Raw genomic sequence first — 14,828 nt, 5'->3', positions numbered from 1 at the left:
GGAATATATGGGGGATCGCGGTTGTCTAAGACATCTACAATCCCCCTGAAGGGATAGGAGTGAGGTGGCAGGGGTGCCACCCCTCCTATCCCTGCTATTGGTGGTCTAGAAGCGACCACCAATAGCAGATCAGGGGCGGGGGAGTTAACTTTTGCTTTCCCCGTCCTGCCCACCCACAATAGGCGGGGCAGGACGGGGAAACAACGGGGACCGGCGCCGAACATCCACTCACCCATCCGGGTGGGCGTCGGAGGCAGCGGGCGACTGAGATCGGCGGGCGGCGATGTCATGCGGCTGAATCGTACGGAAGTCGGCGAGTTGCCTAGCAACATCTGGAGGGTACAGTTTGAGACCACTATACAGTGGTCTCTAACTTTAGCCCTCAAGATGTTTCAAAACTAGAACTCCCAGCATGCCCAGACAGCTATTTGGGCATGCTGGAATATGTAGTTTTGCAACAGCTGGAGGGCTACAGTTAGAGACCACTATACAGTGGTTTCTAACTGTAGCCCTCCAGATCTCGCAAAACTACAACTCCTAGCATACCAAAACAGCTGTTTGCTCTCTGGGCATGCTGGGATTTGTAGTTTTGCAACAGCTGGAGGACCACAGTTTGGAGATCACTGTGGCCCTCCAGATGTTGCAAAACTGCAAATCCCAGCATGCCCAAACAGCTGTCTCGGCATGATGGGAGCTGTAGTTGTGTACCTCCAGCTATTGCATAACTGCATCTCCCAGCATGCCCTTCGGCAATCAGTACATGCTGGGAGTTGTAGTTTTGCAACAGCTGGAGGCACACTGGTTGGAAAATACTGAGTTAGGTAACAGAACCTAACTGAAGGTTTTCCAACCACTGTGCCTCCAGCTGTTGCAAAACTACAACTCCCAGCATGCACGGTCTGTCAGTGCATGCTGGGAGTTGTAGTTTTGAAACAGCTGGAGGTTTGCCCCCCCATGTGAACGTACAGGGTACATTCACACAGGCAGGTTTACAGTAAGTTTCCTGCTTCAAGTTTGGGCTGCGGCAAATTTTTCGCCGCAACGCAAACTCCTAGCGGGAAACTCACCGTAACATGCCAGTGCAAATGTATCCTAAAAACACTACACTAACACAATAAAGAGTAAAACACTACATATACACCCCCTTATACTGTCCCCCCCCCCCCCAATAAAAATGAAAAACGTATTGTATGGCAGTGTTTCCAAAACGGAGCCTCCAGCTGTTGCAAAACAACAGCTCCCAGCATTTCCGGGCAGCCACTGACTGTCCAGGCATGCTGGGAATTTAGCAACAGCTGGAGGCACCCTGTTTGGGAATCACTGGCATTGAATACCCCTATGTCCACCCCTATGCAATCCCTAATTTAGTCCTCAAATGCGCATGGCGCTCTCTCACTTCGGAGCCCTGACGTATTTCAAGGAAACAGTTTAAGGCCACATATGGGGTATTTCCGTACTCGGGAGAAATTGCACTACAAATTTTGGGGCTTTTCCTCCTTTTACCCCTTATGAAAAGGAAAAGTTGGGGTCTACACCAGCCTGTTAGTGTAACATTTTTTCATTTATTTACACTAACATGCTGGTGTTGCCCCACACTTTTTATTTTCACAAGTGTTAAAAGGAAAAAAAGACCCCCAAAATTTGTAACGCAATTTCTCCTGAGTATGGAAATACCGCAGATGTGGGCGTAAAATGCTCTGCGGGTGCACAACAAGGCTCAGGAGAGAGAGTGCACTATGTACATTTGAAGCCTAAATTGGTGATTTGCACAAGGGTGGCTGATTTTACAGCGGTTCTGCCATAAACGCAAAAAAAGAAATACCCACATGTGACCCCATTTTGGAAACTACATCCCTCATGGAATGTAACAAGGGGTATAGTGAGCCTTAACACCCCACAGGTGTTTAATGAAAATTCTTCAAAGTTGGATGAAAAAATGAAAAAAAATAAAAATTCAAAATGCTGGTGTTACCCAAAATTTTTCATTTTCACAAGGAAAAATAGGAAAAAAGCCCCCCAAAATTTGTAACCCCATTTCTTCTGAGTAAGAACATACCCCATATGTGGATGTAAAGTCCCCTGCTGGCGCACTACAATGCTCAGAAGAGAAGGAGCACCATTGGGATTTTGAAGAGAAAATTTGTCCGGAATTGAAGGCCACGTGTGTTTACAAAGCCCCCATAGAGCCAGAACAATGGACCCCCCCACGTGACCCCATTTTGGAAACTACTCCCCTCATTTAATATAATAAGAGGTACAGTGAGCACTTACGCCCCACAGGTGTCTGACAGATTTTTGGAACAGTGGTCCTTGAAAATGAAAAATAAAATTTTTCATTTGCACAGCCCACTGTTTCAAAGATCTGTCAAACACCAGTGGGGTGTAAATACTCACCGCACCCCTTATTAAATTCTGTGAGGGGTGTAGTTTCCAAAATGGGGTCACATGTGGGGGGGTCCACTGTTCTGGCACCACGGAGGGCTTTGTAAACACACATGGCCCCCGACTTCTATTCCAAACAAATTCTGTCTCCAAAAGCTCAATGGCGCTCCAACACTTCTGAGCATTGTAGTGCGCCAGCAGAGCACTTGACGACCACACATTGGGTATTTCCATACTAAGAGATGGGGTTACAAATTTTGGGGGTAATTTTCTCTTATTACCCCTTGTAAAAATGTAAAATTTGGGGGAAAACCAGCATTTTTGTGAAAATATATATTTTTTTTATTTACACATCCGACTTTAACAAAAAGTCGTCAAAGGCTCACTGTACCCCTTGTTGCGTTCCTTGAGGGGTGTAGTTTTCAAAATAGTATGCCATGTGTTTTTTTTGCTGTCCTGGCACCATAGAGGCTTCGTAAATGCGACATGCCCTCCAAACACCATTTTAGCAAAATTCGCTTTTCAAAAGCCAAATGTGACTTCTCTTCTGAGCACTGTAGTGCGCCAGCAGGGCACTTGATGTCCACACATGGGGTATTTACATATTCAGAAGAGATGGGGTTACAAATTTTGGGGGGCATTTTGTCCTATTATCCCTTGTAAAAATTTAAAATTTGGGGGAAAACTAGCATTTTAGTGAAAAAAAAAATAAAAAAATCATTTACAAATCCAATTTTAACGAAAAGTCATCAAACACCTGTGGGGTGTTAAGGCTCACTGGACCCCTTGTTGCGTGACTTGAGGGGTGTAGTTTCCAAAATAGTATGCCATGTGTTTTTTTTTTTTTGCTGTTCTGGCACCATAGGGGCTTCCTAAATGCGACATGCCTCACAAAAACCATTTCAGAAAAACTCACTCTCCAAAATCCCACTGTCGCTTCTTCCCTTCTGAGCCCTCTAGTGAACCCGCCGAACACTTGACATTAGGGATCGACCGATTATCGGTATGGCCGATATTATCGGCAGATAATCACGATTTTGGGCATTATCGGTATTGGCAATTACCTTGCCGATAATGCCCTCCACACCACCCCGGGACTGATCCCCCCCCCTGACCCGCCCCGCCCCACCCCCCACTGCACCGCCCCAGCCCCATTGCCTCCACCATCTCCGGTTTTATAATTACCTGTTCCCGGGGCCCACGCTTCTTCTTGCTCCTGCTGCGTCCTGCATTACGCTGTGGGCAGTGACGGGACGTGCGCGACGTGACGTCACCGTCAGTGTGCACAGTGACAGTTCAGGAGGACGCCACCGGAGCCAGATGTAGAGTGGACCCCGGGAACAGGTAATTATAAAACCGGGGATGGGGGAGGCAATGGGGCCGGGGCGGTGGGGCGGTCGCGGTGCGGCGGGTCGGGGGGGTGATAGGTCTCAGGACCCCGGACAGGTAGGGGGAGAGAAGCGGGTGGCGGCGGCGGTCTATGGCACCGCAAAAGCCACTGCACTGCATTGATTTAAAGCGCACGTTTTAAATCAATGATCTGCGGCGGTGTCGCGGGGGGATAAATAGCCGATAACTTATACCGGAATATCGGTATAAGTTATCGGCTATCGGCCCTAACCTACACCGATTATCGGTATCGGCCCTAAAAAAACGATATCGGTCGATCCCTACTTGACAAACATATGAGGCATTTCCTTACTCGAGAGAAATTGGGTTACACATTTTAGAAAGATTTCTCTTCTTTTACCCCTTATAAAAATTCAAAAACTGGGTCTACAAGAACATGCCAGTGTAAAAAATGAAGATTTTGAATTTTCTCCATCAATTTTCTGCTATTCCTGTGAAACACCTAAAGGGTTAACAAACCTTTTGAATGTCATATTGAATACTTTGAGGGGTGCAGTTTTTATAATGGGGTCATTTGCGGGGTTTGTCTAATAAGAAGGCCCTTCAAATCCACTTCAAAACAGAACTGGTCCCTGAAAAATGTTGATTTTTAAAATGTTGTGAAAAATTGCTGCTATACTTTGAAGCCCTCTGATGTCTTCCAAAAAGTAAAAACAACATGTCAACTTCATGATGCAATCATAAAGTAGACATGTTGTATAGGTGAATCAATATATAATTTATTTGGAATATTCATTTTCCTTATAAGCAGAGAGCTTCAAAGTAAAAAAAAATGCAAAATTTTCTATTTTTTCGAAAAATTTTGGAACTTTTCACCAAGAAACGATGCAAGTATCGACAAAATTTTACCACTAACATAAAGTAGAATATGTCACGAAAAAACTATCTAGGAATCAGAATGAAAAGTAAAAGTATCCCAGAGTTATTAATGTTTAAAGTGACAGTGGTCAGATGTGCAAAAAATGGCCGGGTACTACAGTGAAAATTGGCTGGGTCCTTAAGGGGTTAAAAAACATGCAAAATGTGAAAACAGCCTCTATATACTATAGAGCTGTAGAAACAGTATACAGATGGAGCTGAGTGGGAGGGGTTTGTGAACTTTTAGGGGGGATCTGGTAGGTTATGATGTCATCCTGTAGTTCACAGGACTGACCACTTCCTCTGACACATTAAGCACTGTGATTTCCTGTGGGTAAGACTGGTGATCACATATATGCTGCTGTTCTAGGAATCAAACAAATGGTGCTGTATGAGTGTGCATGATATCGGTAAAGGAACAATTTTTTTATGCAAAAAACGTTTGTTACTGTTATTTGTTCGTGTTCTAGACTGTGCTTTTACCCTTTATACATAGTGTACAATACAGGACACTAAGCAACTACTTACTTTGCCCTCTTCACTTTTGTAAATACAGTTCCTCAGAAGATGCATGTTAACTTTTAACTGCTTACAAAGATTTTCTTCCTATAACAGAGAATGAGTAGCAGTCATTAACATTTTTTTTTCAGTAGAACATTTATTTAGGAGTGCATTTACTAATTGTGCCTTCCTAGGCATGTATATATCGGCATACTGTAAAAACTGGATACCCACATATACAAGAATGGACAGACATGGGACCCTTAATACTTTAAAGATGGGAAAACATCAGCTAGTGACTATACTTATGTCAATTTTGGAACGCATATGGATTTTGGATCGGAGCCTAAAGCACAGCAAACAACGCTTTAGGGTCAGAAACAAAACATGTATATGATCGGAAAATGAACCAAACTTAGTCATTAGCTGATGTTTTGGCTGATAAAATCTATATTGTCTGTAACGGTCCATGCTCATATATGTCAATATCCTACTTTTGCCAGGATGCTCTCCAATATTTTAACGATTTAAATAGAGGACTGCCCACATAAATAATAACTGGGTCCTCGGATTAGATGTATATGCTTCAGAAAGGGCAATGCACCTTTTATTGCACCTCAAAGCCAGCTATTCCAAATTTTTGAATGGCAAATCAGCTTTGTTACATGGGGATCGGTGTCTGAGCATATTCCCTATTCAAGAAGAAAATAAAATGACAAGCCCTGTGAAAACCGACATGGTAATCATAATGGCTGTCATGGCTCATCGAGAAACAAATATAGAGAATAGCAAAAAAAAAAAAAAAAAAACTTTTAAAAATTTACCAGTAGAGACCAATGTAAAATGTCTATTTAAGCAGTTACATTATTTTCTACTGAATATGCAGTTTACTAAACCATTCGATAAAAATGACCAAATGGACTGACTACCCACATAACACAGAAGTATGGTAACAAGTAGGGATCGACCAATTATCGGTATGGCCGATATTATCGGCTGATAATCAAGATTTTGGGCATTATCGGTATCGGCAATTATCTTGCCGATAAGCCGATAATGCCCCGCCCCACCGCACCGCCCCCCCCCCGACCCGCCGCACCCCCCACCGTGATGCTGGGCGGTATACCGGTATGGATTTTTGCCCATACCGCTATACCGGTCGGGCCCCTCCCCCACCCTCCGAGTCAATAAAAAAAATTTAACTTACCCGTAATGGGGGTGGTCCGGGCCATCCATCCTTCCTTCCTGTAGTGTCCGGCGCCATTCCGGGTGGAGGGTGCGCCGGTCCGGGTGGAGGGTGCACCGGTCCGGGCTGTCCTTCTTCTCCGGCGGTCATCTTCTCCACTCCGGGCAGGCTCCGGCCCAGTACGCTGCATAGACGCCGATATGCCGTGACGTCAGGTGCGTCGCTGCGCACGGGCGTCACTGCGTAGCGGCGTCTATGCAGCGTACTAGGCCGGAGCCCGCCCGGAGTGGAGAAGAGGACCCCCGGAGAAGGACAGCCCGGACCGGACCACACTCCACCCGGAACGCCCCCGGACACTACATGAACGATGGATGGATGGCCCGGACCACCCTGACAGGTAGGGGGAGAGAAGCGGGAGGTGGCGGCGGCGGCCTATGGCCCCGCAAAAGCCACTGCAGATCATTGATTTAAAGCGCCCGCTTTAAATCAATGATCTGCAGCGGTGTCGCAGGGGGTTAAATAGCCGATAACTTATACCGGAATATCGGTATAAGTTATCAGCTATCAGCCCTAACCTGCACCGATTATCAGTATCGGCCCTAAAAAAACGACATCGGTCGATCCCTAGTAACAAGGGACTCTCATTATACATGAAATGGACAGAAGATGAAACAAAAGAACAATGGGGGACATGTATCAATGTTGGTGGACGTCTTTTTTAGATCACTTTGGTTGGTCTAAATTTGGTGCAATTTCTCCAAATTTATCAAACTTGTGCAAGCCCCATGATAAATTTCGTGCAATGGTCTAAATCTCCACACAGTTCTATTTGTAGACCTGTTCTACACCTCACAGGAAAAGTGGTGTATCCTGGACGCTGGGCTTTTGTTCTATTGTTTTTCAGGATTCCACTGAGGTTTTTTTTGTCCACCAGCAAAAACGCCTGAAAAACGGTCCCAGCTTTTCCTGCATTTTGGAGATTTTTCTTGGGGGAGATTTATCAAAAACTGTACAGAGGAATTGTTTTTTCTTGCATTTTTGCTGGTGTGCGGAAACAAACATTTTTGTACCCTGTGTGTATTTTTTTCACTGCCTTCAGGTATTACTCTATGGGTCGGATGCAGAGCGTCCGCCCCACTGAGTGTAAGGAGGTAAGGAGTGATGTATAACATATAAAGGGTGCAGAGCATCACTATTTACCTCCACCCGCTGTATAGTATACAGGGGGCATAGTGTATCCATGTATACTATACAGGAGCCCAGCAAGGGAAGAGTTAACCCACACTGCTGCTGAGCAGTTCTGAGTTAAATCTTTGTGCGCTCTCCTGTATATACAGCCATCTATAGATGACTGTATATACAGGATACAGTAGGCTGACAAGAACAATTGGAGGCTCCCTGTTACACACTGCAGTATGGGCGCGCGCACTCCCCAGGTGAGATCGCAAATGATGTCCTAACCTTTTTTTTTTCTCATTTCAGATACGTGAATGGGGAGGACTACGTCAGATTCAGTGTATTGCGATGATGACCAGGTTTTTTTAATGTCAATAAAAGGTTTAATGAGGGCTGGCAACGTCAGGCTGTTGCTGATTGGTTGGTATCTGACTGACACTGAAAATATGGGGAACCACACACTTTTTTTATTACAAAAAAAACAACACCACATAGGGTTCCCCATATTTTCAGTGTCAGACACCAACCAATCAGCAACAGCCTGACGTTACCAGGATGGGCAAGGACCATTGTTACTGGCCCTCCCCAGCCTAAATAACCCCAGCCTATTACCACCTAGGCCAAGGAGCGCTATTTTTGATGCTCCGGGCCTGTTGGTACCGGCTCTTCCCGGCACCCCTGTGGGTAATAATTGGGGGTTAGCGCTAGCTGTTTTTGGGGCTAACGCTAAGCCCAGCTTAGTAATAGATTCTGTCTACAAGACGGCTTCCACTACTAAGCCTGAAATTTCAATTATAAAAAACACAACACATTAAATAAAAAAATGTATTTAAAAAAAAACACTCCCCCCCACAGCACTCGTTAACCCTTTTATTGACATTAAAAAACGCTGGTCATCGTCACAGTCCACCGAATCTCAGGTAGTCCTCCGCATTCACGTATCTGAAATGACAAGAAAATAAAAACACGAAAAATGGGTTAGTACATTTTTTGCGCTCTCCCCTGGGGAGAGCGCACATAATGCAGAGTGTTCCTAAAGAGGGAGCCTCCAATTGTTGCTAAACTAAACAACAGCTGGAGTCTCCCTGTTTGGGAACACACTGCCAAAAAGGCTCTGTTCCCATTATGCAAAACGTATAATGAGAACAGAGCCATGCTATGATGTCATCAATAGGGGGCAGGGGCGGAGAATTTGCAAGGGGTCTCAAGAGTGAGACCCCTGAGATCTGTCAGTCAGCCCTTGGACTACTACTCCCATCATGGGACATTTTGTGTCCCATGATGGGAGTAGTTGTAGTACCTCAGTGCTGAGGGGTGGCTCTTGCACATCCCCCAGCTGCAAAACTGTATTGTGACTGTTAGGACTACTACTCCCATACTACTTAAAAAGCCGGCGGCAACACTGCACTCTCCGCCGCCTCCTAGATGTCACGATTCATAATCCCCGCCGGAGCTCCGATTGGTGGAAAGCTATTCACCACTATATACCAATCAGAGCTCCTGTCTTCTGGCGGGGATTATGAATTGTGACAGGTCTATACAGGGGAGCGAGTGGAGCCGCTTCTACAGTATATAAATGTTATGTGTATTTCCCCACCACTGACTAATAGTGACCCCCTGTAAAGTGAGCGCTGGGACCGCTGTGTGATTGACACACAGGTCCCCAGCGCAAGTGCCCGGCCCCACTGACCTTTATATGTTATAAATCTCGACCTTTATATGTTATAAATCTTCTGATGCTGGAGATGCGTGGCTTCTGCTTTCACTATAGTCAGAGCGCCCCCTGCCGTTGTCTGGCCCCAGCCCTGTGCAGTGTGGAAGCAGGGAGGGAGCGCTCTGTCTATAGACTATGATACAGAAGCCGCTCGTCTCCGGCATCAGAAGAATGAAGAGGAGGACGGGCAGTGTGTATCATAAAGATTTATAACATATAAAGGTCAGTGGGGCCGGACACTTGCGCTGGGGACCTGTGTGTCAATCACACAGCGGTCCCAGCGCTCACTTTACAGGGGGTCACCATTAGTCTGTGGTGGGGAAATACACATAACAATAATATACTGTAGAAGCTGCTCCACTCGCTCCCCTGTATAGACCGGTCACAATTCATAATCCCCGCCAGAAGACAGGAGCTCTGATTGGTGTATAGTGTTGAATAGCTTTCCACCAATCAGAGCTCCTGTCTCCCGGCGGCGGGGATTATGAATCGTGACATCTGCATACGGGAGTCGGCGGCAGCGCAGTGGAGCCGCATGTTCCGCCGGCTTTTTAAGTTTATAAATGCAGATTGCAGCGGGTCTCTGGAGAATGACCTGCTGCGATCTGTCCTTCAGCCCCAGGACTACATCTCCCATCATGGACAGAGTATGTCCATGATGGGAGTAGTAGTCCTAACAGTCACAATAGAGTCCCGCAGACGGCGGATGTGCGTCTCTCAGCGCTGCGGTACTACAACTACTCCCATTATGGGACAGATTCTGTCCTATGATGGGAGTAGTTGTAGTACTACAGTGCTGAGAGACAGCTCCTGCATCCCCACCTGCATCTTCCACCGTCTGCCATTTTCTATGAATCCTTGCTAGCACTCTTAGGTTAGACTACTTATCTTGCAAAAAAAGCAACATCTACTTTTTTTGCGCAATTGATACATACTAGTCCACTGGATTAGGTGGTGTACGGTAGACCAAACTGGTGACAACGTTAGAAAACTGTCCACCAAAAAAAACGCAGCTCTATGCAAAAAAAGCGCAATTGCGCAAAATTTGTAGACGTGAAAAATGGTCTAAATGCAATGATACATCTCCCCCAATGTGCTACTGGTTCAGCACACAGGCTTCACAGGTTAACCACTATCCATTTTTAACGTTCTTGTTTCCTTCAGTAACTTCCTCAGGAAGCATGTTTGCGTACTTCTACAATGCATCAAGTAGTCTGTATTTCACGTACAACCCCATGTGAGTCACACTACACAAGTTCAGCTGCTAAATGTTAAATCGATGTTGAATATTTATTTGCACACATAATGGTTATTAAATGGAGCGTACAAATTGTCTCCCTGACTTTGTAGTTGCTCTCTGCTGACATCTCTGTCCATTTTAGGAACTGTCCTGAGCAGAATAGGTTTGCTATGGGGATTTGCTTCTACTCTGGACAGTTCCTAAAATAAACAGAGGTGTCAGAAGAGCACTGTGGTCAGATAGAAAAGAAATTCAAAAAGAAAAGAACTTCCTGTAGTGCATATAGCAGCTGATTAGTACTGGAAGGATTAAGATGTTTTAAAAGAAGTAATTTACAAATCTGTTTAACTTTCTGGCACCAGTTGCTTTAAAAAAAAAAAAAAAAAAAAAAATTAATATATATATATATATATATATATATATATATATATATATATATATATATATATATATATATATATATATATATATATATATATATATATATATATATATATATATATATATATATATATATATATATATATATATATATATATATATATATATATATATATATATATATATATATATATATATATATATATATATATATATATATATATATATATATATATATATATATATATATATATATATATATATATATATATATATATGTTTTCCAGTGGAGTACCGCTTTAACCCCCTAAGGACTCAGCCCATTTGGGCCATAAGGACTCAGTCAATTTTATTTTTACGTTTTCATTTTTTCATTGTTGCCTTTAAAAAAAATCATAACTTTTATATTTTCCTCCACAGACTAGTATGGGGCTTTTTTTTTTTGTGCGACCAGTTGTCCGTTGTAATGTCATCACTCACTCTACCATAAAATGTATGGTGCAACCAAAAAAATACTATGAGAATTCGGGTAGAAAAACATACATGGTGCACATCTACAATCTTGTATAATGATCTGATTGCTTCTCAGCATAATATCAAAAACTAACAGGTAGTTAGTATACATTTGATCAAAAAGTACAAGCCCACTCGCCACGTCAAGGCCACCTATTTAGAGTGGGTCCCTAACGTCCCTAGCATAAAATGGCGTAGCACTGGGCAGCGACCACAAGGGGGGAAACGACCCACTGGCAGAGCAGCCCCAATGCCACTCAAACCAGTCTATGGGTCGCACCTCCCCGCAGACACGGCAGCAACGGACGCCGCACAGCACCACACCAGTGTGAACAAGGTGTAATAGCTCACTTCCCATGCTCTCCCAGTCAGACTGGGAGGCTGCTAGGAAAGAAATGGCCCTTGTGTAGCTGACTACTACTTATATAGGGTTGGGCTGAGGGGGTGGGGAAGAGTGCAGCACATGTTCAAACGAGAAAAAAAAAAGGAGGGGTTAGAAATCTTAGCAGCCTCCCAGGTGGGTCGTTCCCCCCCCTGTGGGCACTGGTGTCGCGGCGGTGGTGGTCGCCGCCCGGTGCTGCGCCATTTTATGCTAGGGACGTTAGGGACCCACTCTAAATAGGTGGCCTTGACGTGGCGAGTGGGCTTGTACTTTTTGATCAAAAATGTATACTAACAACCTGTTAGTTTTTGATATTATGCTGAGAAGCAATCAGATCATTATACAAGATTGTAGATGTGCACCATGTATGTTTTTCTACCCGAATTAAAAAAAATACTGTGTGTGTGGGGAAATTAAAAAGAAAACCGAAATTTTGCTAATTTTGGAAGGTTTTGTTTTCACGCCGTACAATTTACAGTAAAAATGAAATTTGTTCTTTATTCTTTGGGTCAATACGATTAAAATGATACCCATGATAACATACTTTTCTATTACTGTTGCGCTTAAAAAAAATCTGTTTAACCAAATTAGTACGTTTAAAATCCCATTTTGAAGGCCTATAACTTTTTGATTTTTCTGTATAAGCTGCGCCATGATCTGTACTTTTTATTGATACCATATTTGCTTATATAAAACGTAATACATTTTTATAAATTTTTTTGGAATAAAATGTTATAAAAAAGCAGCTATTTTGGACTTTTTTTTACGTTCACCGTACGGTATCATTAACACTTTATTTTAAAAGTTGGGATAATTACGCATGCGGCGATACCAAATATGTATAGAAAATATTTTTAATAATTTTTTTTATTTTTATTTTTTTTTTTACACTTTTTGGGGGTGAAATAGGGAAATGGGACAATTTAGGTTTTTATTGGGGGAGGGGGTTTTTCACATTTTTTTAAACTTTTTTTTTTACTTTTATTTTTACACTTTAATAGTCCCCATAGTGGACTATTTATAGTGATTATTCGAATGCTAATACTGTTCAGTGCTATGCATAGGACATAGCACTGATCAGTATTATCGGTCATCTTCTGCTCTGGTCTGCTTGATCGCAGACCAGAGCAGAAGACCAGTGGAAGGCAGCGGAGGCAGGTGAGGGGACCTCTGGCTGCCATGCTGGATGATCGGATCGCCGCGGCAGCGCTGCGGGCGATCCGATCATCCATTTTAGTGTCTGCAATGCTGCAGATGCCGTGATGTGTATTGATCACGGCAACTGAGAGGTTAATGACGGACATCCGCGTGATTGCGATCAGCAGCCGGGACCTACCGCGCATGACGCGAGCATCGGAGCGATGTATAGGACGTAAATGTACGTCCTGGTGCGTTAAGTACAAGCTCACCAGGATGAACATTTACGTCCTGCATCGTTAAGGGGTTAAGGATCAGGCAAATTTTATTTTTGCATTTTAGTTTTTTCCTCCTCGTCTTCTAAAAATTGTAACCCCTTTATGTTTTCATCCACAGACTTGTATGAGGGCTTGTTTTTTGCGAGACCAGTTGTCCTTTGTAATGACATAACTCATTTTACCATAAAATGTATGGCGCCACCTAAAAAATACTATTAGTGTTTGGAAATTAAAAAGAAAACCACCATTTTGATAATTTTGGAAGGTTACGTTTTCACGCTGTACAATTTACGGTAAACATGACATGTTATCTTTATTCTGTGGGTCAATATGATTAAAATGATACCCATGATTACATACTTTTCAATTATTGTTGCGCTTCAAAATTGCAAACTTTTTAACCAAATAAGTATGTTTAAAATCCCTCTATTTTCACGACCTATAACTTTCAGTTATCCGCATAAGCAGCGGTTTGAGGGCTATATTTTTGGGCCGCGATCTGTACTTTTTATCAATACCGTATTTGTGTATATAAAATGTTATACATTTTATAAAAATTTTTTTAAAAAGTTTTAATTAAAATGTGACAAAAAAACCCAGCAATTTTGGATTTTTTTTTTACGTTGACGCCGTTCACCATACGGGATCATTAATATTATATTTTAATAGTTCGGACATTTACGCACACAGCGATACAAATAATTTTTATTAGTTTAATTTATTTATTTTTACACTTTTTGGGGGTAAAATAGGGGAAAAAAGGACATTTTACATTTTTATTGGGGGAGGGGATTTTTCACATTTTTTAAACTTTTTTTTTTACACTTTTTATGTCCCCATAACTTACCGTATATATTGGGGTATACCACGCACCGGCCTATAACACGTACCCTCATGTTACCAAGGATATTTGGGTAAAAAAAGTTTTTTACCCAAATATCCTTGGTAAAATGAGGGTGCGTGGGTGTGCGTGTGTATACCCCGGATACACTGTTTCTTACCCCGCAGAAGCCCCCGGGAAAGGCAGGGGGAGAGAGGCAGTCGCTGCCCGCTTCTCTCCCCCTGCCTTTCCTGGGGTCTAGAGCCCTGCTACCACCGCTTCTCTCCCCCTGTATCGGTGTCGCTGCCCCATTGCCAGTGCTGAAAGACAGGGGGAGTGAAGGGGCAGAGGCACCCATTGCCGGCGCCGCTGCCTCCCCCATCCCCGGTTGTATAATTACCTGTTGCCAGGGTCGGGTCCGCGCTGCTTCAGGCCTCCGGTGTGCGTCCCCTGCGTCGTTGCAGGGGACGCACACCGGTGGCCTGAAGCAGCGCGGACCCGACCCCGGCAACAGGTAATTATACAACCGGGATGAGGGAGGAAATGGGGCAGCAGTGCCTGCAATGGGTGCCTCTGCCCTTCTCTCCCCCTGTCTGTCGGCGCCGGCAATGGGGCAGGGGCAGTGGCACCGACAGACAGGGGGAGAGAAGGGGCAGCGGCGCCGATAGCAGGGGGAGAGGAACGGCGGCAGCAGGGACCCCAGGACAGGCAGGGGCAGAGAAGCCGGCAGCGGTGGCGGTCTCTGCACCTGCAAAAGCCGCTGAAGTTCATTGACTTAAAGCGCCCGCTTTAAATAATTGAACTGCAGCGGCTTATCGGCGTATAACACGCAGGTAGACTTTAGGCTAAA

The 14,828-nt window shown here is 44.0% G+C and overlaps 1 protein-coding gene across 2 annotated transcripts in view; it reads right to left on the bottom strand.

The window, feature by feature from the left end:
• Window positions 1–14,828, bottom strand: part of RTTN (rotatin) — a 259,753-nt gene that overhangs the window by 17,999 nt on the left and 226,926 nt on the right. Inside the window, exon 44 of one of the 2 annotated variants that reach the window (XR_008844181.1) lies at window positions 5,179–5,258. Coding sequence is in view for 1 of the 2 variants with exons in the window: in XM_056521457.1 (XP_056377432.1) it covers window positions 5,179–5,256 (78 nt within the window). In the remaining variant the exon portion in view is untranslated. The remainder of the gene's footprint in view (window positions 1–5,178; window positions 5,259–14,828) is intronic. The other variant, XM_056521457.1, reaches the window with a different exon arrangement.

This window comes from Hyla sarda, chromosome 5 (assembly GCF_029499605.1).
Source record: "Hyla sarda isolate aHylSar1 chromosome 5, aHylSar1.hap1, whole genome shotgun sequence".
NCBI classification, from domain to species: Eukaryota; Metazoa; Chordata; class Amphibia; order Anura; family Hylidae; genus Hyla; species Hyla sarda.
The sequence above is the reverse complement of the archived record's forward strand: the minus strand, read 5'-3'. Positions and strand labels throughout refer to the sequence as shown.